We start from the raw sequence: 24,934 nt of genomic DNA, 5'->3' as shown, positions 1-24,934 counted from the left end.
AAAGTCTAAGGTTGTTCTCGCAGAACAAAACGTATAACTTGACGAGGCAATACCTACGTATCATTTGAATGTGAGAAGACAACTAGTCACATAAGTACGTATACCATTACTTTGATAAGTTTGTCCTGATGTATCTGACCTTTTATTTTCACGAGGCAGGATTTGATACTAATGAGTTGATAATGCACAATGAATTTCGCGAAAGTGGTTTACATGGAAGACTCTGAGGACTTAATCAACCAAACACCTTTAACCCTCCAGAGTGTGTTTGATGGACCCGGGGTCGAATTTCAAGCTTATCCATTTTTCTGTAAGAAGCTCATTGCAAAAATCTTGACTTTGATGCACAGTTCCTATCTTAAACGAAAGACCTACATCAATACCTGGGTTGAGATCACACCAATGTTTTAACTTTGTGGGTTGAATTTACAATAAATGATCATGTCAGCCTTGTCGTGGACTAATGTTAATTCATGAAACAATGCAGCATTGGGTTAACATAATCGACGGATTCAGCAATGTAATAGACAGCAAGAAAATAAAATACTCAATGAACTATAAACAGCCAAATGGGGTTAGTTACATGGAATTGGTGGAAAAACAACATTCTTTTTGGATAGTACGGTAATGTAATATGTTAGGGATTCAACACTGGTAAGTGCTAAAAAAGGGTAAATTTGAAAACGCTCATGTGCTGAGATGAAGCTCATGACAAGCGAATTATTGAGAGGCGTAGTTTTGGGACTTCGGATGTCTTTCTCATTTTTCATGCAATTGATTACTTTAATGAATGAGGTGGTAGTGCCAGTCCATGTTCGACTCAGGTCAACAATGAGTGCCCTACTTTAAGTCAACATTTGGCAAAACCAGTATAGTAATTTCTCAAGACTAACATCACACTCTCCACGATCCTTCACAGTAAAGCTCCTACGTAAAAACTTGGAATTTACTTACATAAGCAGAGTTGTGGGTTCACAAGTAACTTCGTCCTTCATCATCGCACCATCACAAGCTCTGACCAAGACCTGGGGAGAATCGAAATGCAGACATGACTGCACTTACAAGTCACAATAACATGGGCGGATCCTTCCTTCACAGCATGCCATTATTTTCTGCAACACCCTCTAATCTGTCTGTTCTTTTGTGAAACAAATAGAAAGCAAAAATCCAATCCAGCTCATTGCGAACAGGTACTAAATAATTGCTATGACCTTTCTCAACAGGTTCTCAATAATAAGAGGCCGGAGCATGATTCGGCAACAGTGACGTCCTCGTTTCCACTGTTCCTTTGACGGTTTTGGTTTTGGAACTATCGAACTGTACAGAACATTCATGCCGCGCTCTCATCAGCGTCTGTGACTCCCTCGTGAGCGCGTGATTGTGTGGTGAGCAACCAGAGCCGCGACTGTCGATCATTCATCAGCTCCCGCTTCGTCTCATTATCCGCCTTTGTCCCACCCGTAACGCGAAAAAAAATATAAGCCTTTTTTGGAAACTCAGTTGTGGCTTAGGGGGATGGTTGATATCGTGAAGCGAGGATGAGGAGAGTCGACAGGACTTATTGGAGTCATGGCCGAGATTGTTCTTCGGAAGCATTGCGTGGGAGCTTTGGGATGCTGTTGTTTGGAGTGATTGGTGGACAGTAGGGTAAGTTGTGGCTTGGAAGTGTTTGTGCTGCAGAAATGGCGTGTTGGTGGGCGGGTGATTAGGCGGGTGACGGAATGAGGGTTAGATAATTATTTTTCATGACAGAGCTCCTGGAGTGTTGCAATTGGTTTTCTGGTTTGAGGTCATGTTTGGTGCTGGTTTCGTGACGCTGCTTGAGAGTTGTCCCGACAAGCTGAAGAGATAGGGGTGACTTAATTTGGTATTTCGACTTTGTGTTGAGATTCAGGATTTTTGGGGTTAAGAGAGAAAAGCATGATGTTCAGAGAAAAGAACATAGTCTTGGTTTTCACTCGAGGGTCGGCAACGGTTTATAAAAGTCTTGAAGATGGGTTTCCTTGACTTGGTGACGGAATGTCTGTTCAAGTCATGGTCTTACGCAGGGCTCTACACACCTACGAGATAGTATTTTCTCTCGGGCAATGCATGAAGATTGCACTCTTTTTCTGAGGTTGCGTAGGCTGCTCTTCGTGTCTTGTTTGCTGGCGGTTTGAATTTTGTCGCTTTGGACAGAGCAGACGAAAGTCACTTCATGAGCTCTAGTAAGTTCTCTTCTTATAGCATTGCTCTTGTGAGGTCCAGTTTCCATAATTATCCTGTTCAGCAAGTAGATATTTGTTCCCATGTTTGTAGTAATTTTGCATATTCGGGGAAGCTTCTAATACATCCTTCAGATGACCACGCCGTAGATTTTAACTAAATGTTGGCATTTCTCTTGTTATTATCAACGCTTCTAAAACTGGGAATCCTAGTGTTGCCAAGAACATCACATTGGATTAATATCTTGGGGGGCATGGATAACAGGCCAAGGCATTAATATATCCCGAATTGCAGAGGTATGGCTGGAGCAATGGGGTGTACAGGAAGGAAGAGTCCCAGGTCCCAGAATCAAAACTTTAGGGTCGCAGTGTTCACTTTGTGTGTTTTTGGGTTGATATTCTTGGCAGAGCTTCTTGTTGCAGTAAGGGCCGAAAGAGAGGATTATGTAGACTTTTTGGAAGAGAAGAAGAAGGAAGCAGAGTTGAATGCAACTAGGGCCAATACTACTGCACAGGCACCAAATTCAAGAGAAGGTAGCTTAGCTGAAGTATTCGATAAGCTGTTGGAAAAGGAATTTCCAGACAAGGAGGATTCTCAAGAAGCGCACGAGGGCTTGGTTGGAAGCAGCTTTAACAATAGTGTAAATAACCAGGAAGCCGAGCTGGAGACAGTGGCCAGAGTCACTCATGACAAGCCCAAAAAGAATGACACACAGGAAACCAATGGAACAGCCAAACCGTTTCAACTTCAGGATCTGATAAATTTAGAATCTGGTGAATCTGGCGCAGACGAGACGCCTCGCTTGATAGACAAGAAGGATAATGTATTTGTCATATCTAATCCACGGGAGTCCTCCATGGTCCTTCAACAAGACGTGAGATTTATTTCAGATTTGGTAATCGTCATTGTGTCAGCTGCTGGAGGTGGCATACTCTTCGCTTGTCTCGGCCAACCTGTGATTACGGGATATTTGCTTGCGGGATCTGCGATTGGCCCTGGTGGACTGGATCTTGTGAGCGAGCTTGTTCAGGTAGAGACGGTGGCACAATTTGGTGTAGTGTTTCTTCTTTTTGCTCTGGGTCTCGAGTTTTCGACTTCGAAGTTGCGGGTTGTGCGGGCTGTGGCTATCTTTGGAGGTTTCCTACAAATCGTCCTTTTCATGTGCCTGAGTGCAGTCACTGCTGTTTTCTGTGGAGCAAGGGCTTCGGAGGGTATCTTTGTCGGTGCATTTTTGTCGATGTCATCAACAGCTGTTGTGCTGAAATTCCTTATGGATCGCAATTCCACAAACACCCTTCATGGCCAAGTCACGATCGGAACCTTAATTCTTCAGGATTGCTGCGTTGGATTACTTTTTGCTCTACTGCCCGTGCTCGGTGGTAGTGGGACTCTCATAGCAGGCCTGGTGTCGATGTCACGCTCGTTGTTTGTGCTGGCAGCTTTTCTTCTCTCTTGTGTTGTCCTGGCACGTACCCTTGTGCCTCAATTTTTGAGGCTCATGGTACGGCTCTCCAGAGAAACAAACGAGTTGTATCAGCTGACTGCAGTGGCCTTCTGCTTCCTTATCGCTTGGATTAGCGAAAAGCTGGGTTTGAGCTTAGAGCTAGGTGCTTTTATTGCAGGTGTGATGATCTCCAGCACGGATCTTGCAGAACACACACTTGAGCAAGTGGATCCGATCCGAAACTTGTTTGCATCCCTCTTCTTGGCGAGTATTGGTATGTTGATAAATGCCCAATTTCTTTGGAATCATATGGATATCCTACTATCTTCGTTGATTCTCGTCATCACCTCGAAGACTATCGTGATCATGTTGGTGGTCAGAGCTTTTGGTTACAGCGGCAAAAATGCTTGTCTTGTGGGCATGTCTCTTGCTCAAATCGGAGAATTTGCATTTGTACTTTTGAGCCGGGCCTCCAATCTCCACCTCATTCAGAAGAAATTGTACTTGTTATTACTCGGGACGACGGCCCTTAGTCTCATCACTACACCACTGCTGTTTAGAGCAATCCCTGCTATCCTCCACCTTGGATCGTCGATGCACTGGTTTCCTCAGGATGCCAGCCAGATTGAGGTAACTCATAAACGAAATGGCAGCCCTCAGAAGACCTTGTTGAATTCAACATCGGTGAAAATTTGTTTGACATAGTAACGCGTTGTTTCTTCTAACTTGATTGTATCTCTGGTTCTTCAGTATGAAGTGCACGCTTTCCTGTTACTTTGACTTTGTCTTTTGGAACAGTGACATGTTAGAAGTCGGGGTTTAAGAAGAGTCCAGCACAGGGGGCTTCACTAGGCATGTGGTTCTAACTCACACGACCTATGTGATGAAGAAAGGAACGTACGCAGAGCCTGAACTTGCAAGAGGTGCAGAGGAAACTGGCAGCAACAGAAGATGGGTGAAGGATCAAGAATGTTTTCTGATTTCATCCTTGTACCATAATACTCTTTCAGTGAGGCCTTGAAGGTCAGTTTTTTCCTCTCGATTGAAGGCATATTTTCAGGAACAAAGCTACAGTGGCTGTAAGAAGAGTTGAAGGATGTTAGTACTTTACTAATCCTTTCGTGAAGATCGGTGAGAAACGGGCACGTTACCTTCATTGTATTAAACTGTTTTCAGTTTAGATAATTGACAGGACCAGCACCTGGTTAGATTTTCTCTAATTGTGAGTTTCAGCTACCCTTCAGGTGAGTTGGTCACAATATGTAGTTATGGGGGAGTTGAATATGACTTGAATGTAGAACTTAAAGTACTTAAAAGTGCAGGTAAGAAAGGTTGGACTCGAAGGCATTGACCTGCCAAATGAGGGAAATGAAATATCTTATACAGACATACAAAATGTAGCATTTTTCAGTCCGTTGATGTGGAAGATATATCCTCCTTGGCAGCTACTTCACCGTGCAGGATTTGGGAAATGTCCGGTGAAGCATGAATCTGAGATTTTCATACTGTTTAAGTTTGAAGAACCTTATTATCAAGAAAGAATGTGATAAACCTTTGTAATCAAAGCAATTTTCTATGAAGATGACTATTTATAACGCTTAAAAAAATGTAAAAGAAATGAATATTCTAGAAACATGTTATGCTCTATTTTAGACAAGATTTAGGATTGAAATTTGTGGGACTTCTGTTTCAAGATTATTGTGTTTTTTTTGATGAAATTGGATTTCCATTTGGTCTAATATTAAAAGTCAGAATTTGGTTTAATCAAAAATCGCATACAGAAAAAATTATATATTTATATATATATATATATATATATATATATATATATATATATATATATATATATATATATTTATTTATTTATTTATTTATTTTGACATATATACAACAAATATATTAGAGCACGTACCAAATTCAACAATTGCTGGGGTTGTAAAGGGGCTTTTCAATGTACATTTTTTGTATGGTTGCAACCACATAAAATTTGTTCACAAATCAAATACGTGTGGAAGTTGGGTTCACAGGACTCGAGAAATTCAAAGTTATCTATAAAGGCACTCCAATATCTCACATAGGTATATGCATTAATTGCAGCTAATTCATTATCGAAAACAATCCTTACACTTTTGAAGTGACTTGTAACAACCTGACAGACAGCCATATTTAGGTCAAATTCAGGATCGCAAACTGCCGTAACTGCACGAAGGAGAGAAAAAATGGTGTACAAAAGAAGTTTCACTGGCAACAGACCTAAAAGAACCTTAGAAAATTCCAGTACACGAAAGTGATAAATTCCTCACCAAGTCCTTCAAGTAGATTCCACAAAGAGAACGAAAAGATCTACCCTTTGCGCAAGCATTGAACCTAAAATTTCAGAGTGGATAACTACCTCTCATCTTAAAAAATTACCATGTCATGATAAGAAGCTTGTTAAGCAATCAAGAAACTTGATCTTCCCCCAGATGCAACTGTTGGAAACTTTTTGCAGAAATATGGCAGAATAATGGGTCTTGTCCAAACTGGTAGACCCCAGCTGAAGCTGCCGCAAATTCTTAACTAAAAGAAATTTGGGTACCAAATAGTCTCAAATGTGCCGTTGACATGACTGCCCAGCCGAATCTAATCTACAAAGTTAAAAACGTAGAGAAAAGCTAGACTACAACCTCCAGTGAATTCAGCTTTCTCATAGAGCACCACCGGTCATATCAGGGCCTCTGTCTGCACCCACGCTACTGTACATGGCAGGACATGGAAGACCCAGCTCCGATGTAACTAACCGAGCTATTTGAGCGGTTACCTCTCCTTGAGACAACTTATTCAAAGTGATGGCAAGTGAAAAGTTGTGTCCAGGATAACAAAACCCTGTTGATCCACCAACCCCCGAGTGACCGAATCCAATAACTTCCTCCGCTAAATTGCTTCCACCAGAGGTAATCCTTCGAAAACCCAAACCAAACTTTTCATCTGTGTAAGCAAGCTTGCTGTACTCACCAGCAGCCAAGAAAGCATCATGTATCTTAGGATTAGAGTAGATATTGGAAGATTTTAAAGTATCTGCAATTTTAGGAGCTTCAATATCAGCAGCAGCCTTGGAGATTCGGTCTTGATGTTTCATCCCATCTTTCTTGCTACCCTTTCCCAAGGGGTCTAATTTCTTCTCCAACGGTTTTTGAGGGTGACTTCCCAAGCGGGGCTCACTCGATGAAGACGCTGAGGGAACGGCCCCTGCGGTGGCAAGAGTGGCGTAGTATCGAGCCAATGCTCGTGCCGAAAAATGACCATTGGCTGCCGGTATGATAGCACGCCGCACAAATAAAGTGTTGAATAGAACTGGCAGTGCAGTGATGGTTGACATACCATCTCCATCTTCGCCATCAAGCGAGTTCTGTGGAGTGGCTTGCTTCATTGCCATCTCAGATGGTTCAGCAAAAGATTCCACTGGGTTAGATTTAAGACTTGAAATCGCTCTCTGCTTTTCAATTACCTCTTTCATCGTTTTCACTTCTTCGGTGTCCAAAGAAAGTGATGCCAATCGATCCTCTATTCCTGTTCCGAAGCAAAGACAACGTCATGATGTAATAAAAAAACTGAATACAGAAATCAGGACAAAAAGTATAAGCAACATGAGGGACACTAAGCATGGAAATGATCACTTGAATGAAATCCACATCACTTGCATGAAAGTTCCACACGAACCTGCTGGAACACCTATATAGAACTCCCCAGCTAAGCCAATTGGTTGCACAAAAGCCTCCTCCAACAAATCCTGAAACTTTTTGCCAGATGCCTTCTGCAAGATATCCCACATCTTGGATCATTTAGAAAAAATATTGCATTACTCGTGGAGTGCACAGTAAGAGAATAGTAATCCATGTTGTTTGAGTTCAAAGAATAGTAGCTATTTTCTGCTTCGATGCCAAGTAAGATACTCAATAGTTCAGTAATGAAAATTGGGAGAATACACTGTTAGAAGCACGAATATGCAGACAAACACTAGACTCTTCCTAAGCTCCATAATACATTAACTAAAATGAGTAAAATGAAATAAGACCTAGACATCGCAAGTTACAAAGAACGCATGTTCCCCTGTCTTCCTCACAAAATATAATGCGTGAAAGGAAGAAAATACGCGACCTCAATTATGCCACCACATAGCCAACCAAAAGTTAACGCATGGTAAACTTGCTTAGCCCCCGGTGGTGATTCTGGGGTTGATGCAGCCAGCTTCTTTAAGGTTTCGTCCCAGTTGCACATAACCAAAGGATCCGACTTCAGATCACTTGTCAAGGCATTTTGCAGGCCGGCTGCGTGGTTCAAAACATGAGCAACCTACAAACAATGAGACAAAAGGAGTGTAAAATAGCTGTACTAGGAGATATGAAGGCTGAAGCGGTATCACTTCTGCGTAGATATCAAAAGGTGTAAAAACCAATACGGACAGCAGCAGACTTCCAGCCGGGTTTAACTCACAAGATGATTGACTAGTATCACAACAACAATATGAATTACATTACTCATGAAATGCACAAGTACAGTTTACCATGTGACCCTACACTAGATACTCTGTCTGATTATAAAGTGATAGCAGGAGTAGAAGCAGAAAAACCGAGCATAGAAAACAGGATATTAGAAAAGAATTCCATTTCAGAAGGATCCGTTGAGGTAACGTACCGTGATGTTGTCTTTCCCGTTTACTGCAAATTCTGGCCAATATGTAGAAACTTTATCACTCAGGCTGAGCTTTCTGCACAAGGAGAACAAAAACAATGTCTCCTGAAATGTAATTAGCTTTGAAGGTAAACAAAGATAAATGGAAAACTAAAACAATTATCAAAATGTTTGACCTCACAGAACTACAATACTCTGTCCTCTCGATTAGAAATAGGAACTTACCCTCGGTCAGCTAACCAATGCACAAGCCCAGCTGTGATTCCTTTGGTAACTGAGAAGCAAGAGAACAAGCTATCTGGTTGAACTGGCCTTGGATCAAACTTTCCAAGTACTCCGCCCGCAGTGTCAAGAACAACTTTTCCATCCTTATATGCACAAACCTGGAAACATTTGTCTTAATGTCGAGCATGTATGATCGCAAGAGCGCATCTACTGAGAATGAGGAATTCAATAAGAGAAGAAACACAGAAAACATACAGAATCCTGTCACTGTTGAATAAAAAGTATAATAATAAAGACGAACATTTCTTGGCTATGGATCTAATAATGCTGCAAAATTTGCGAACACTTTTCCTTAAATTACATACATTTTGTTTCAATTTCTGTTCAAGAACTTGACGCTCATATGTAACGAAACACAAACCTGAACCCCCAGTATCTGCTCCTTCCGCCCTAGATTTAGTAACAACTCCCACAGTTTTGTTTCAATACTAGAGTGAGGTGGTGTTTTATAAATCCAGTTATCAGTTTCCAGCATGCGTCCACTGCTTAACACATTCCCACTGTGACACCACAACTATATAACATCAGAACAATACGGAATTTGAATACATATTACCCTTCACATTGCATTCAAGGTTAACAGCAATATTTTCTTTATAATTCAACAGATTTGTGAAACCTCAAGACGCTGAATTACCGTTTGACTTCTATTTCTATTCCGAGCTTACTTCTTCCTACTCGCTTAAAACATCTCATTAACTTTTAAAATTTCAAAAAACTGTCTGGCCCAAGGTAAGTCAAATACTTTTTTAAATCTATCATGTACCTTCATTATTCACTCCAAAAGAATTTAATTTTAAAAAAATGATTCTTTAAAAGAAATAACATTATATTTTTTTCTTTTAAATTAAAGAGGGAGGGGTGAGGGGGGGAGGGGGGAGGGACGTTCTCCAAATTTCTACTTCAGTTTTCCTTGTTTAGATGCAGATAAACAGAATAATAAATAATTAAACTATTAGGTAGTTAAACCAGTTCACGCTTGGATAAATGTGATGATAAAGTAATAGTAATTTGCTAAGTAGAAGATATTTATTTATCTTATCCATAGACGATACGATGCATCTATTAACATGCATCAATCAACCCACCTGAACAAGGCCGTCTCTGCAAATGGACGCATCACCTCAAGGTAGACCACTTTTGCACCAAGCATTGAAGACAGACCTACACAAATGACAAACATCACGCCCACTGATCATGCAGAAAAAAATAAAATAAAATAAAAAGAAGCAAGTACTTTGTGATTGAGATGATCAATAAATGCACCAGGCCACATCTCACTAACCCCGTAGAAGATTCAAAACTCGCATGAAAAAGACGATGTCGCCTGGAAAAGCATCCACCTGAGCACGATGTTTGTAAGATAAACTTCATGATAACGTAAAACAGGCTATTCTCCGGAGCTCTAACTAAAAAATGAAGTGTATACATCGAAGTTCAAGAAAATAGTGGAACACAACCGTCAGCAACATAAAATTTCTTTATATCGACACGATATAACGAAATTCAGGCAGTATTACGCAAACACTACTTCAAACTAGAAGAATTTGAGCTCATGTAACACAAACAACCACTTAACAGTGTTTCCCCAGCTTTTCCATCAAAAAAAGACCAACGTAAACAAACATAATTATATTTTCAGAAATATCAACAAAATTAGAAAAGATAAATCGTACCGGGTTACGATGGAGACTGGCACCCTTCTCTGCCTCCTCCTTTTGCTTCTCTTGAAACCTTTTCCTCCGGTCTTCGTTCTCTTTTGTCCACTTTTTTATATCTTCCTGCACTCAAGTTTTTGGATGAGTCCACTCACTCCGAACGGCCAACAAAATTTAAGGCGATGATCGACTAGCTCCAGGACTGCATACACATTGTAAAAAGGTGAACTTTCAAAACGACTGTGTATGTGGCTTCAAAGGAATTCCTCACTTTAAGAATTAAAAAGAATCAGTGAAAAATTGGAACAAAGAGAATTTTTTCTACAAATATAGTGTAAGATTGAGTTAGACTTACCACAGATTCTTTTCCTGGAATGGATCGACGAAAGAAGAAGTTGGTAACTTGCATGGCATCTTCTGGCATGTCCATACGAAGCTTCAAACCAAGTTCCGTAAAAGAAGACAACAAGGCAGCATAATCACCCTGAAAAACACGGGACAAACATCTCTATCATAACTACAGTGTGAAATAAATGGAATACAGTCGTGTAAAGATATCTTCCACATCATGAACTGAAGACAATCATATACTTTATTAAGGAGATAGGAATAACCTCCGCACAAGCAAGAAGCATTTTTGCAAGTGCCTGTTTCTTGTTGAATGTCAAACTCTTAGTGAGCCCAAAATCCAAAAGAATGGGCTTGAAAGGAGGAACCTTGCTGACTAGAAAATTCCCTGTAATCAAGAAAAATAGATCCAAGTTTAAAGACTATTAGATCCAGAACATGTTACAGATTTGAATGCAACGCTCTAGTAACAAATTAGAATGACACTGCAGCTGACGGCAGTCCTTCAGGTCAACAGTTTCGCGAATAACACTTACCTGGATGAGGATCTGCATTGAAAAAACCATCGACATAGATCTGGTGTGCGTATGAACGAGTGATTGATTCCACCAATACTTGCATATCCACCCCCAATTCCTTCAGTTTGGCCACATCATTGAGACGAACCCCGTCCATGTAGACCATTATGAGCACTCTCTCTGTTGCCTGCCACATTATGCTCCATCATTGGAATAAGTGAACATTACTGGAGTTCTGAAAAGATGATAAAATGAGGACATGATTTTCTAAGAAGTGGAACACTCATTATGATTCATTTGATTAACTGGGAACCAACAATAGGAATGTGAACTTCCCTAAACTAAAAATGCAAGATTTAGGATTAAAAAAAGATATAAAAAGATGAGTCTGAGCATACTGATTGATTAACAATAACGCCTACCAATTCAATCGGGAGACAGATCCGTACCACCAGCAATTAGTTAGAGACTGAAGCATGCAAAATGTAAAGTAATCCATGTCACTATTTGATTCCCTCTCTTGACTGAATAATAACCTGTACAATTTCCGGCACTAACACATCAACGTGGCTCTTGGAAAGTTCTGCAGATGCTTCTTTATTGTTATAATCTAAATTCTTGGCCACCTTCTTTGTGTTTTCTGTATACAACAAAATCCTCAAGCATATAAGATGGGGGACTTCAAGAATTTCGAATGTAACAACTTAGCAAGAAAAGATGACGCAACTAAACATCTCGTTGCAATCTGTGCACGGCACGTTCTGCTGAGAGGATACTAAGAGCATAAGCTTCCTTACAATCCAAACATCTTTCAGCTACAAATCCACCTAGTAACATTCTTAAATGCACACGTAATAAACTGGCACAACTCCATACCAATGGAAAGTCTTGAACACAAGCAAAACGTTGAAGACATGAGGGTGTATCTAATCATTAGTTTAGTATTAGTGATTATTAGCGGACACTGATATGAGACATACCAGCCTCTAACTTGAAATTCAACTCCTTGGGCACTTCATTGCACCATTCATCCATAACAGGAGCAAAGTCGTAGTCAGGTTCAGCCCATGCAACCCACTGCACTATAGTCCGTGCATTCTTCAGGTCCTGCAGTGGATCGGCTCGCTCCGTTAGCCGCAGACGGCGATAAGATCAGAATATGAGAAGTAAGTACATACCAGAAAACAGATTTCATAACTACAACTTTTATCACATGGAACAAGGTCTGAGGCTAGAAAAAGATTTGATTGTACATACGTACGTAAAGGAATAACTCAAGCACTTGAGCGATGTGAGCGTTTGCTCTAAAAAAACAGATCTATTAGAAGTTGTTAAGTAATAGTTATCGTTTACTTGGAAAGTACCTCAGGAGACAAGTGGTATATGCAAATTTACAAATCCAGTCAATGAGAATGTTTCAACAGTATATGCCACACTAAACACATGTCTGTGCACCTGTAATATGATGTCTTTAATGCCCTGATGTTGAATCTTGACCACAACGTCTCTACCTTCCTTTGTACGAGCTCGATGAACTTGAGCAATCTGCAAAATTCTATCCTCAGCAACTAGCCATGTCTTCAATGCAAGCGGCAAAAATGTTCCTCAGCAAATCACACCACCTCTCAAAAGATGAGATCAAGGTCTATCTTCCAAAAAAATTAAAAACTAAATAAAAAAAATTAGATTTTAGATATTAATGTGTGGATGAATACTAAATTTATACTACAGAAGACAGGAGACTGACAAGGATGTCCAATAAAAATTCAGATTAAGCTCGAAGAGTAGTGTCAAAAACTTGTGAAGTAAAATAAATAAATAAATAAATAAAAAATAACCCCATAATCTCCTGCTTGGAAGAGGAACAAAGAGAAGACTTACCGAGGCTGTTGCAAGTGGAGTGGTATCGAACTCGGCAAAAAGCTCTGAAGGATCCTTACCCAGCTCCTTCTTAATGGTCGCCTTCACCTAGATAGCAACCCAAACAATAGGAAAAATTTATCACTTCAGGCAAGAAGACGAAAAGTAACATTCAACATAGTGCATTGAAAAGCACATCTGGACCTACATGTTGTAATAATTCATTACGAACCAAATAATCAAGCAGAAAACGAAGAGATAATCCACAAAAGAAATATAGACAAAGTTTTAGGAGTAAATCGTGCTGGTTGCAAATTTCACAACTCTTAAAATTCCATTAACTCGGACAAAAGCAAGCACCGCGGCTACATACTGCTGTTGAAAAGCCCTAACTACGATATACAAACACTTCAGTACATCGTAGTTTATGGAATCATCAATCAATGCCTATTCTGATGCCCAAGGCTTCTCTGCACGCCTTCTCGCAAAATAATAAGCACAATATTCATAACAGCACAAAAGTCAAACAAAAGACACAACGACGAAAACGGTATCAAATTAAATTGGTATGGGAATTTATGTTGAGCAATCGCGACGCAACTTGAGAGCAGTGAACTTTTCTCACAAACCTCCTTTATAGAACGTGGTGGAAGAGAGTCTTGAAGTAGACGTAGAACTTCGATGTACGGATCAGGCAAAACGTCCGCCCTTGTGGACAGATACTGACCCGCCTTCACCCACAACCCCTCAAGACCTACAATAGCATTATGTATACGTTTAGCATTGCGTTCGTGCGCCTTCTTCCATAGCTTGTTTCTATCTGACGTGCTCTTAGCCCATTTTTCTCTCCTCTGAACCACCTGCACATCATCCCATGCAGCGTAAAATGTAAATCGCATCTCTTAAACGTCAGACTTCTCACTTTTGCATCTGAACACTGAAACATTTTGAAGAAACAAATAAACAAGGAAAGAAATACTCGTACGGCACTAATTATCAGCAAAGCTCGCTAAAATAGGTTATGCTCTTTTGAAGAATCAGCTGATACTGATTGTGGAGAGTCTTCTGGATATTCTCAGTCTTACTATAAAATTGAAATGACTCGGGCTTACCCTGTACTCAACAAAGACTCTCAGAGCAACGAGGAACACTCGCATCTGCCTGCCCCATCCCATTAGACCTTCAACTAGCGTCGTGCTCCAGGAGGCGAACCAGGTTACGAACGAAACCACCAATGAGTTGTCTGTTGGAGTGCAGGGCGAGGGGTTTGGCAACTTTAAACTCCCTCGGTTACGCTACCTGCCGAGCAATAATGTTGAACTTTAGTAAGCAATTCAAGAAGAATCATGAAGCTGGCAAACATGGAAAACGGACTTGGTGTCAGCATAAGACATACAAGGAGCCAGCAACAAATTCGCGTCCGAGCTTCACTCTCTGCATTCTAAATGTAGCCAGTCTTCGCAATTTTCCTTAGAGGCTCATTTTCCATTCGACTACAACACAGGGCGCGCTGAGACTTGTGAGGAGCAGAGGATAATCTGGAAGTTCTTCGACCCTAAAAAGAAGTAGGTTGGATTGAACGTTGCAAGAAAATCGTTTCATTCGATGAATTCCACTTGCTTACAATATGGAGAGAAATGACATTCTTCGGGGGTTCTCGCTACAATGTCGAAATTTTGAGATTCTCACCTGTCCTGATTACGCAATCTCTGCAGACTATAACTAATAATCACACTCACGAAGGCCCCAACTCGTTCCAGATTAAAAACCAAGCTTGCAATTCAACCGATTGGATCCTCTCAACTAGAGACGGTGGCGATGAATTCTACAGCAGCAATCATTTGCAGGTATTGAGGAACATCAGCGTGAACACCATGAAAGAAGAGACACAGAGACCGAGAAAAAGCGAGAGAGAGAGAGAGGAAGAGAGGGAGCGAGAGAACGCGACTGGACGTATGTGACTCACATCCTCACCATGGCCACCCACTTTGCAGATGCATCCGCAAAGCGAAAAGAGTGCTGACCGTGATGGAAGGCTCGTGGAAGTTGGATCGTGATGATCAACGGCACCCTTCGCCACCGCACATGCAGGCACGTCCTGCATCCTGCTCATGCCTCATGTCCATGTCCCTCTCCCTCCATAACCCCCCGCCCCCGCAAAAACAACACGAAAACACTCCCACACTCTCTGGCCTCTTACTCTTCGTCCTTCACTGCTTTTTTTCTTCTTCTACTGCTTCGATGCTGATCTCTGTCTCTCTCTTTCTCTCTCGCGTTGCTGCTGCTCTTCTTCCTGGTTCTGCTTCTTCCCATTCTTTAGTTCCTCTGTCTTGTAGTTATGAGAGGGGTCGTTTGGCAAAGCGATCGCACAAAGCCCTGACTTACAGTGCGATCGTCGCATCAACCTCACCCTCTTTTTCTCTTCTGATTCCATTACAAGGCAACGAGAACATGACCTCGTGTGGTTTTTGATAAGTCTATGATATGATATCAGAAGGTTGCGAATGCATTATAGGAAGGGAAAAATGGATATGGACACAGATCTTTCGGTCCTTTCTATTTCTTCTTATAGTCCTTCTTTCAACTGCTTCTACGATGTGTTAAAGGTTTTTTTTTAGTAGACATGATTGTTTTCGAAAATGAAGTTTGAGTGATGGTTTTCACCTTGAAGCAAATTCAATTCTTTAGTTGTATTTCATGTATGTTGAGAGAATTGTGTATTATTTCTTGGTTGCATATTTCATTTTTTTCATTATCAGAGATTAAAATTAGTGATCAAAATTTGCTTGTTGCTGAGAGAAGCATTCCAAGATCACTAGGAGATCTAAAGCTCCCAATAGTAAATTTAAGTAAATATTTTTCAGTAAATATTTTTGTAACTAATGGCACAAGTTTCCACTAATATATAAATGTATATAGACATAAGCAGTGGAAGGTAGGAGAGTATTGATGTAAACAAGTTATTATATTAACAATATACCACTATGTATATTGTCTCTTATGTCATGTCTATCTTAATATAAAAAAATTGCATTTGTAATACATTTAATATTTTTATCAAAAACTTTGTTTAGAAAGTTCAATTATATTTTACTTAAATTTGATTTGCATAAAAATAAAATATAATTTTATATACAAAAATAGAAATTTTAATAGATAAATATTTAAAATAAGGTTTTTTTTTAATTCTGAAATTTATAAAAAAGCATTATATCTATAGATTTATAATTAATTTGTAATATAAAGTATTGATTTTTTATTTGTACTTTAGATATAATTTTTTCATTAATTTTTTTTTTATTAATTTACAAATAAATATTGTAAGATCATTTTATTTTATTTTATTTTACTTTTATTTTTATGATTTAATGTAATCTTATCTTTCAAATAAGTCAAAAAATTTAATAAATAATTGTGAATAAATAGATATTTAAATTTAGAATTTAGAATTTCATATCTTATTTTAGAATATAAAATAAGAAATATTTGATAAAAGTTTTTATAAGACAAAAAAAACTTAATACATCATCATCAATATTAATAATATGACTTAGAAATCTATAAATAACAAATATATATATATATATATATATTATTAATATTTTATTTTTGTAAACTTTTTTATACCTTTGAACAATCTTTGTTGATGTAATTGATTTATAATATTATTTTTTGTGTAATTATTTAAGTTTTCAAACTTTAGAATTAGAATGAATTATTAGTTGAGAATAAATAAATAAAAATGTAATAGCTATTAAATTTGAATTTCATAATTGTTTTGTATGTATAGGATTTCTACAACAAAAATTTAGCTATTAAAAATCTTAGTATTTTAAATCTATATTTTATCAATAATATCTTATATGGAGCTGTGAAAGCAACACTCCCATCTTATTAAAGTGACATCCTATGTAGATACATTCATGCTCTCCCTTCAACTGTTATGCTACAAGTGCTCTCTCTTACCACACTCCTCTCTTGTCACTCTCATCTCCTATTGAGTTCTACTTATGTCTACTCTAGCTCTCTATTGTTGCACTTTACTTGTATTTAGTCTTGCTCTTCTCTATTGCTCTCTACTTGTGCATATACACTAAATCCTTACTTCTAATGTCTCTTCTACCCAAATACAAGTTGCTACAATTGCCAATTTTTTCCAAAGTATCCCAAAAGATATTACAAAGTGCAATCTTAAAAGGAATTGCAATGCAAGCAACCAAAACTCCTTCAAGGATATAAATTTAATAATATGGGAGTATAGCTTTAATAATTTTCTATCTTATATTACACAAAATTATATTTTGTTGTTTCTAAATATCTAGAAGCACATACTATATCTAAAAAATAAATATAGAATTCTATTGCTTTATATATATATATATATATATATATATATATCTTAAATATTTAAAAAGAATAAAAATTTTAAACGAAAATAATAATAATAATAAATATAAGTAATTATTTCATGTAGGGAAGAGGTTTTAGCTAAAATAAATAAATAAATAAACAAATAATAATGCAATCAAAAATCTTCTTTAAAAATTAATTTATACTACTAGTATTAAAGGAATAACATAAAAGAGAATGTTGGAGAATCATTGTAGCTAAAGAAGCAATGATAGAATTTTTAAAAATATAGTATTTAAATTACTACATTCTTATATAAAATTAATAAATATAATATTGTTTAGTTGTATCTCTTGAAAGCAATTTGTAAAGGAGTTTAAAAAAGTAATTGTTGAATAAACTTCAACATTCATGTCACAATATTTACTAATATATTTATTTAGATAAACAGAACTAGATAGTAGTGGATTAAATTCTTGATATCTTATTTAAAAGCTTTCAAGAAGTTTTGTAGATTTTACACATGTTTATAAGTGATTGGTAAGTTGACAAATTGGTCAACAAATTGGCCATATGTTGAACATTTAGCCACTTTTATTGCAAGTAAGCAATGTGGCATGCATGTCAAAAACTTGTTCTACAAATTAGATTTGTGTCTCACAAGTTGAGCATGTGTTATATGGCTTAAATGACATTGCTATGTAGTTTTTTAGTAGATAGTATGTATGGAGGTAAGAAAAATGCATTCTTTACTCTTGTCAAGACTTTTGTTGCATTCTATATCGGTTCAAGACTTCCTAATTCTTTTGTATTTGGCAATAGTAAGTCTAGTTTCAATTCTATATTTGTCTTTTTGTTGATAACATTCTTTCTATTGCCAATATAAGAATGTACTGCAATTTTCAGAATTTATTGTAATTCATGTCTTTGAAAGTACACTAGTTTAAATCATAACCTCACTATTACTATCTTATAAAAAAAATTATTATTTTTTAAAATATAATAATAGAGATTATATTCTAATCAAAATTTTATTAAATCTTACTAACATCATTCATAATTTAGTATGTAGGACCTTAATATTAAGATTACAACTAAAATTTGATTAATAATACAATATTTAATCTCTTCACCTAAAATTCATCAAGTATAGATGATTTGTCCCACTGTGTTAGAATTTAATTAAATAAGATTCAACTTCTAAGTTTATCTGAACAAATAAACATTTCTTCAATACTTGTCTCTTTAGCTAGATCTTACTTGACAGGAAGGGTAGTTGCTGTCTAGGGGTTGATTGTGGTGGCAGAGATTATTGTCTGTGGGGGCAGAGATCGAGGAGTGAGGACGATGATGGTCCTCCTCTTGGGGGGCTGCTTGGAGATGGGCGCCATGGCTAGGGAGGAAGCACAAGCAAGGCCAGGTCCTCTACGAAGAGAGCAAAACAAAACAGGAAAATGAAGTGGAATGAAGGTGGAAGCGCACAGCATGCCTAGTTATAGGAACCCCTGGGACAAAGTGGAATGGAGGAGGGCGCAAGCACTGGGAGTTCCAATTGGAGTTGCAGTAGGAGTTCGAACTGGAGTTCCAGTAGGAGTTGCAGAAGCCGAGAGCAGCAGCAGTCCAGGGCAGCGGTTTGTGGAGCACGTGGAAAGGTTGTGGAGCATACAAGTCAGCGTGGAGAGCAGGGATGGGGAATCCACGGGGGCTTCTTGGTCCTGCTGTGTGCCTTGTTCGTTGGCCCCCGTTCTCGGTGGGAGGCGCGGAAGCGGTGATGAGAATTGCTAGGGCTCGCGGCATGTCTGATTTGGGTGAGAGAGCGAATGGAAGCGGGAAGATGCGTCGTGGGGGAACGGCGTCTGATATGAGGGGTGTGAGCAATTCCGGGTGTTGGGACGCTGTGCATTTGGTTGGCGCTGCGTGGGTGAGTGGACGGATTGGGAGCGTGCGATGCGGGTGCGCATGGCATGGGCAAAACTTATTTTGCAAAAGTACGAGAAGAACTTCAAGAAGGGCATGTCGACAGATTCAACTCTTCATCTTTTAAATGACAGGTTTATTACTGCTACACATGCTTTTAACCTATTTCTTTTCCACAACACAACTGTGAAAAGAAGGTCATTGGGTATGAAGCTAGTTTCGTGGAGAACTGTGCTTTTTGGCATAGTATAATCTTTATTCAATGATACTCGAGGCTGAACTTGGTTTATGTTGGTCTGTGCAGTTCTTTAAGAGATGTACAGATTCCACCAGGACCCAGGCTTCTGATTTTGGATCACTTAAAAAGGTGCGTTTAGCTTGATCTTTCTCATTCCTGGCCAATGCCTACTTTATGTATTGATTTATTGGCTCTATCTTTCAACGTTTACCAGATGCATGAAGGATACATCTCTTGACCATGGTATATTAGAACGTTCATGCTGCCAATATTTCTTGCGGCTCTGTGTTACTCTATGCTTATGTACTCACAAAACTTCTGGCATTATTACAGGTTCGGAGATGTTGCAAGAAGATCTAGCTAATGGTTGCATGTCATTTCTTGCGAAGAGTCGAGACGAGATTGTACCTTACCGTTTTCAAAAATTAGACTTGACTTTGCATCGATTTTTCTCGCATTAGTATTGGACTGAGGATGGGTGAACATGGTCACTTCTCAATCCGCAAAGCCCTTTCACATCATTAATTGGATAGTAATCTGAATATATTGTCATTACTGACGCACTTTTGGTCAGAAGTTAAGGAATGTCTTTGCCACTGTCTAATCGATTGGAATGGATGCCATCTGAGCGTTGCTTACAGCGTTTTTTTCAGGGTTAGCAGTTTCTTGAACGTAATTACACCTAATTTTTCATCCTCTTGCCAGGTTATGCGATGCCTTTTGTGGATGTAGATGCACTTGCTGCTATTTGTGGATGTAACTTGAGCATGGCCCAGGAGTGGAGTGAAGGAACCTTAGGGAGTACATCCACAAATAGCAGCAAGTGCATCTACATCCACAAATGCTGGAAGCCTGAGCATGGCCCAGGAGTGTTTTATTCAGTGGGGGAATAAAATACAAGATTGGGGGAATGGTGGTGCACTATAGACTGAAACTGAGATGGCGCACCAAAAGTGTGCCATATCATCTGTCGAGTCTAAATGCCAAGCCCTGCATATGAACCCTAGCCCTGCATATGAACCCTAGGGAGGCGTGCATTTGGAAAGCGGTGCAGGGTTCACATCGGGTAGAAGGTGACCCCTGGGGCCAGGGTGACCTTCTTGCAGGCGATGGGGAAGATGAGGTTGAGGGGAAGTCGAGGAGGGATCCAGACTTTCATGAGGATCCTCCGGCCCAGCCTTCTCGACAACAACGGGGACACGGTTGGCGTGATCTTAGGCACCAGCACTGGTGCAATGTTGCAGCGTGGCTCGGGCCTAACGCGTGGCCTTATGTGTGGCCTGAGCAGCTGAGCAGGGTTTGGCTGTGGCTGGACAAGAGGATGCGCGGGTGTGTGCAAGGCAGAGTCGGAAGCATGGGGTGGCTTCGAGTGCGCATTGAATTTGGGCTTGGGGTTTTTGGAGGTGTGCCTTGGAAGCTGTCTTGGCTTGGCAGGAAGGGTAGTTGCTTTCTTGGGGTTGATTGTGAGGGCAGAGATTATTGTCTGTGGGGGCAGAGATCGAGGAGTGAGGACGATGATGGTCCTCCTCTTGGGGGGCTGCTTGGAGATGGGCGCCATGGCTAGGGAGGAAGCACAAGCAAGGCCAGGTCCTCTACGAAGAGAGCAAAACAAAACAGGAAAATGAAGTGGAATGAAGGTGGAAGCGCACAGCATGCCTAGTTATAGGAACCCCTGGGACAAAGTGGAATGGAGGAGGGCGCAAGCACTGGGAGTTCCAATTGGAGTTGCAGTAGGAGTTCGAACTGGAGTTCCAGTAGGAGTTGCAGAAGCCGAGAGCAGCAGCAGTCCAGGGCAGCGGTTTGTGGAGCACGTGGAAAGGTTGTGGAGCATACAAGTCAGCGTGGAGAGCAGGGATGGGGAATCCACGGGGGCTTCTTGGTCCTGCTGTGTGCCTTGTTCGTTGGCCCCCGTTCTCGGTGGGAGGCGCGGAAGCGGTGATGAGAATTGCTAGGGCTCGCGGCATGTCTGATTTGGGTGAGAGAGCGAATGGAAGCGGGAAGATGCGTCGTGGGGGAACGGCGTCTGATATGAGGGGTGTGAGCAATTCCGGGTGTTGGGACGCTGTGCATTTGGTTGGCGCTGCGTGGGTGAGTGGACGGATTGGGAGCGTGCGATGCGGGTGCGCATGGCATGGGCAAAACTTATTTTGCAAAAGTACGAGAAGAACTTCAAGAAGGGCATGTCGACAGATTCAACTCTTCATCTTTTAAATGACAGGTTTATTACTGCTACACATGCTTTTAACCTATTTCTTTTCCACAACACAACTGTGAAAAGAAGGTCATTGGGTATGAAGCTAGTTTCGTGGAGAACTGTGCTTTTTGGCATAGTATAATCTTTATTCAATGATACTCGAGGCTGAACTTGGTTTATGTTGGTCTGTGCAGTTCTTTAAGAGATGTACAGATTCCACCAGGACCCAGGCTTCTGATTTTGGATCACTTAAAAAGGTGCGTTTAGCTTGATCTTTCTCATTCCTGGCCAATGCCTACTTTATGTATTGATTTATTGGCTCTATCTTTCAACGTTTACCAGATGCATGAAGGATACATCTCTTGACCATGGTATATTAGAACGTTCATGCTGCCAATATTTCTTGCGGCTCTGTGTTACTCTATGCTTATGTACTCACAAAACTTCTGGCATTATTACAGGTTCGGAGATGTTGCAAGAAGATCTAGCTAATGGTTGCATGTCATTTCTTGCGAAGAGTCGAGACGAGATTGTACCTTACCGTTTTCAAAAATTAGACTTGACTTTGCATCGATTTTTCTCGCATTAGTATTGGACTGAGGATGGGTGAACATGGTCACTTCTCAATCCGCAAAGCCCTTTCACATCATTAATTGGATAGTAATCTGAATATATTGTCATTACTGACGCACTTTTGGTCAGAAGTTAAGGAATGTCTTTGCCACTGTCTAATCGATTGGAATGGATGCCATCTGAGCGTTGCTTACAGCGTTTTTTTCAGGGTTAGCAGTTTCTTGAACGTAATTACACCTAATTTTTCATCCTCTTGCCAGGTTATGCGATGCCTTTTGTGGATGTAGATGCACTTGCTGCTATTTGTGGATGTAACTTGAGCATGGCCCAGGAGTGGAGTGAAGGAACCTTAGGGAGTACATCCACAAATAGCAGCAAGTGCATCTACATCCACAAATGCTGGAAGCCTGAGCATGGCCCAGGAGTGTTTTATTCAGTGGGGGAATAAAATACAAGATTGGGGGAATGGTGGTGCACTATAGACTGAAACTGAGATGGCGCACCAAAAGTGTGCCATATCATCTGTCGAGTCTAAATGCCAAGCCCTGCATATGAACCCTAGCCCTGCATATGAACCCTAGGGAGGCGTGCATTTGGAAAGCGGTGCAGGGTTCACATCGGGTAGAAGGTGACCCCTGGGGCCAGGGTGACCTTCTTGCAGGCGATGGGGAAGATGAGGTTGAGGGGAAGTCGAGGAGGGATCCAGACTTTCATGAGGATCCTCCGGCCCAGCCTTCTCGACAACAACGGGGACACGGTTGGCGTGATCTTAGGCACCAGCACTGGTGCAATGTTGCAGCGTGGCTCGGGCCTAACGCGTGGCCTTATGTGTGGCCTGAGCAGCTGAGCAGGGTTTGGCTGTGGCTGGACAAGAGGATGCGCGGGTGTGTGCAAGGCAGAGTCGGAAGCATGGGGTGGCTTCGAGTGCGCATTGAATTTGGGCTTGGGGTTTTTGGAGGTGTGCCTTGGAAGCTGTCTTGGCTTGGCAGGAAGGGTAGTTGCTTTCTTGGGGTTGATTGTGAGGGCAGAGATTATTGTCTGTGGGGGCAGAGATCGAGGAGTGAGGACGATGATGGTCCTCCTCTTGGGGGGCTGCTTGGAGATGGGCGCCATGGCTAGGGAGGAAGCACAAGCAAGGCCAGGTCCTCTACGAAGAGAGCAAAACAAAACAGGAAAATGAAGTGGAATGAAGGTGGAAGCGCACAGCATGCCTAGTTATAGGAACCCCTGGGACAAAGTGGAATGGAGGAGGGCGCAAGCACTGGGAGTTCCAATTGGAGTTGCAGTAGGAGTTCGAACTGGAGTTCCAGTAGGAGTTGCAGAAGCCGAGAGCAGCAGCAGTCCAGGGCAGCGGTTTGTGGAGCACGTGGAAAGGTTGTGGAGCATACAAGTCAGCGTGGAGAGCAGGGATGGGGAATCCACGGGGGCTTCTTGGTCCTGCTGTGTGCCTTGTTCGTTGGCCCCCGTTCTCGGTGGGAGGCGCGGAAGCGGTGATGAGAATTGCTAGGGCTCGCGGCATGTCTGATTTGGGTGAGAGAGCGAATGGAAGCGGGAAGATGCGTCGTGGGGGAACGGCGTCTGATATGAGGGGTGTGAGCAATTCCGGGTGTTGGGACGCTGTGCATTTGGTTGGCGCTGCGTGGGTGAGTGGACGGATTGGGAGCGTGCGATGCGGGTGCGCATGGCATGGGCAAAACTTATTTTGCAAAAGTACGAGAAGAACTTCAAGAAGGGCATGTCGACAGATTCAACTCTTCATCTTTTAAATGACAGGTTTATTACTGCTACACATGCTTTTAACCTATTTCTTTTCCACAACACAACTGTGAAAAGAAGGTCATTGGGTATGAAGCTAGTTTCGTGGAGAACTGTGCTTTTTGGCATAGTATAATCTTTATTCAATGATACTCGAGGCTGAACTTGGTTTATGTTGGTCTGTGCAGTTCTTTAAGAGATGTACAGATTCCACCAGGACCCAGGCTTCTGATTTTGGATCACTTAAAAAGGTGCGTTTAGCTTGATCTTTCTCATTCCTGGCCAATGCCTACTTTATGTATTGATTTATTGGCTCTATCTTTCAACGTTTACCAGATGCATGAAGGATACATCTCTTGACCATGGTATATTAGAACGTTCATGCTGCCAATATTTCTTGCGGCTCTGTGTTACTCTATGCTTATGTACTCACAAAACTTCTGGCATTATTACAGGTTCGGAGATGTTGCAAGAAGATCTAGCTAATGGTTGCATGTCATTTCTTGCGAAGAGTCGAGACGAGATTGTACCTTACCGTTTTCAAAAATTAGACTTGACTTTGCATCGATTTTTCTCGCATTAGTATTGGACTGAGGATGGGTGAACATGGTCACTTCTCAATCCGCAAAGCCCTTTCACATCATTAATTGGATAGTAATCTGAATATATTGTCATTACTGACGCACTTTTGGTCAGAAGTTAAGGAATGTCTTTGCCACTGTCTAATCGATTGGAATGGATGCCATCTGAGCGTTGCTTACAGCGTTTTTTTCAGGGTTAGCAGTTTCTTGAACGTAATTACACCTAATTTTTCATCCTCTTGCCAGGTTATGCGATGCCTTTTGTGGATGTAGATGCACTTGCTGCTATTTGTGGATGTAACTTGAGCATGGCCCAGGAGTGGAGTGAAGGAACCTT

At 40.6% G+C, this 24,934-nt stretch overlaps 3 protein-coding genes across 13 annotated transcripts; 2 read left to right on the top strand and 1 right to left on the bottom strand.

Moving 5' to 3' along the window:
- Positions 1 to 1,517: 1,517 nt before the first annotated feature.
- Positions 1,518 to 5,097, top strand: LOC112293337 (K(+) efflux antiporter 5). Of its 6 annotated transcripts, none has more exons than XM_073539673.2 (4): positions 1,518 to 1,647; positions 1,895 to 2,207; positions 2,470 to 4,279; positions 4,543 to 5,097. In XM_073539673.2, the coding sequence occupies exons 3-4, from the start codon at positions 2,504 to 2,506 to the stop codon at positions 4,606 to 4,608; spliced, it is 1,842 nt and encodes a 613-aa protein (XP_073395774.1). In that variant the 5' UTR covers positions 1,518 to 1,647; positions 1,895 to 2,207; positions 2,470 to 2,503; the 3' UTR covers positions 4,609 to 5,097. The 6 variants fall into 6 exon arrangements, with proteins under 6 accessions (XP_073395774.1, XP_024398397.1, XP_090112894.1 ...); XM_024542629.3 differs by having other exon boundaries at positions 4,539 to 5,097; XM_090256768.1 differs by having other exon boundaries at positions 1,895 to 4,279; positions 4,539 to 5,097.
- A 982-nt stretch (positions 5,098 to 6,079) lies between these two features.
- On the bottom strand, positions 6,080 to 15,118 carry LOC112293783 (uncharacterized). Of its 6 annotated transcripts, none has more exons than XM_090256766.1 (19): positions 15,014 to 15,118; positions 14,102 to 14,288; positions 13,619 to 13,849; positions 13,011 to 13,097; positions 12,585 to 12,674; positions 12,110 to 12,236; positions 11,666 to 11,769; positions 11,148 to 11,316; positions 10,878 to 10,999; positions 10,619 to 10,747; positions 10,282 to 10,386; positions 9,891 to 9,948; positions 9,694 to 9,769; positions 8,967 to 9,105; positions 8,546 to 8,703; positions 8,324 to 8,396; positions 7,787 to 7,981; positions 7,349 to 7,442; positions 6,080 to 7,198 (listed from the first exon to the last, which is right to left on the bottom strand). In XM_090256766.1, exons 2-19 carry the CDS (start codon positions 14,162 to 14,164, stop codon positions 6,336 to 6,338), a joined length of 2,883 nt encoding a protein of 960 aa, XP_090112892.1. In that variant the 5' UTR covers positions 14,165 to 14,288; positions 15,014 to 15,118; the 3' UTR covers positions 6,080 to 6,335. The 6 variants fall into 6 exon arrangements, with proteins under 6 accessions (XP_090112892.1, XP_090112891.1, XP_024399387.1 ...); XM_090256765.1 differs by having other exon boundaries at positions 14,956 to 15,064; XM_024543619.3 differs by lacking the exon at positions 15,014 to 15,118 and adding an exon at positions 14,964 to 14,983.
- A 3,547-nt stretch (positions 15,119 to 18,665) lies between these two features.
- LOC112293439 (uncharacterized) lies at positions 18,666 to 22,420 on the top strand. The gene is made up of 5 exons (XM_024542829.3): positions 18,666 to 19,390; positions 19,561 to 19,623; positions 19,828 to 21,712; positions 21,883 to 21,945; positions 22,150 to 22,420. Exon 3 carries the CDS (start codon positions 20,510 to 20,512, stop codon positions 21,056 to 21,058), a length of 549 nt encoding a protein of 182 aa, XP_024398597.3. The 5' UTR covers positions 18,666 to 19,390; positions 19,561 to 19,623; positions 19,828 to 20,509; the 3' UTR covers positions 21,059 to 21,712; positions 21,883 to 21,945; positions 22,150 to 22,420.
- The last annotated feature ends 2,514 nt before the right edge of the window (positions 22,421 to 24,934 follow it).

This window comes from Physcomitrium patens, chromosome 16 (genome assembly GCF_059467195.1).
Source record: "Physcomitrium patens ecotype Gransden chromosome 16, ASM5946719v1, whole genome shotgun sequence".
NCBI lineage: Eukaryota > Viridiplantae > Streptophyta > Bryopsida > Funariales > Funariaceae > Physcomitrium > Physcomitrium patens.
Note: the sequence above shows the minus strand (reverse complement) of the source record. Positions and strands in the feature narration are given on the sequence as shown.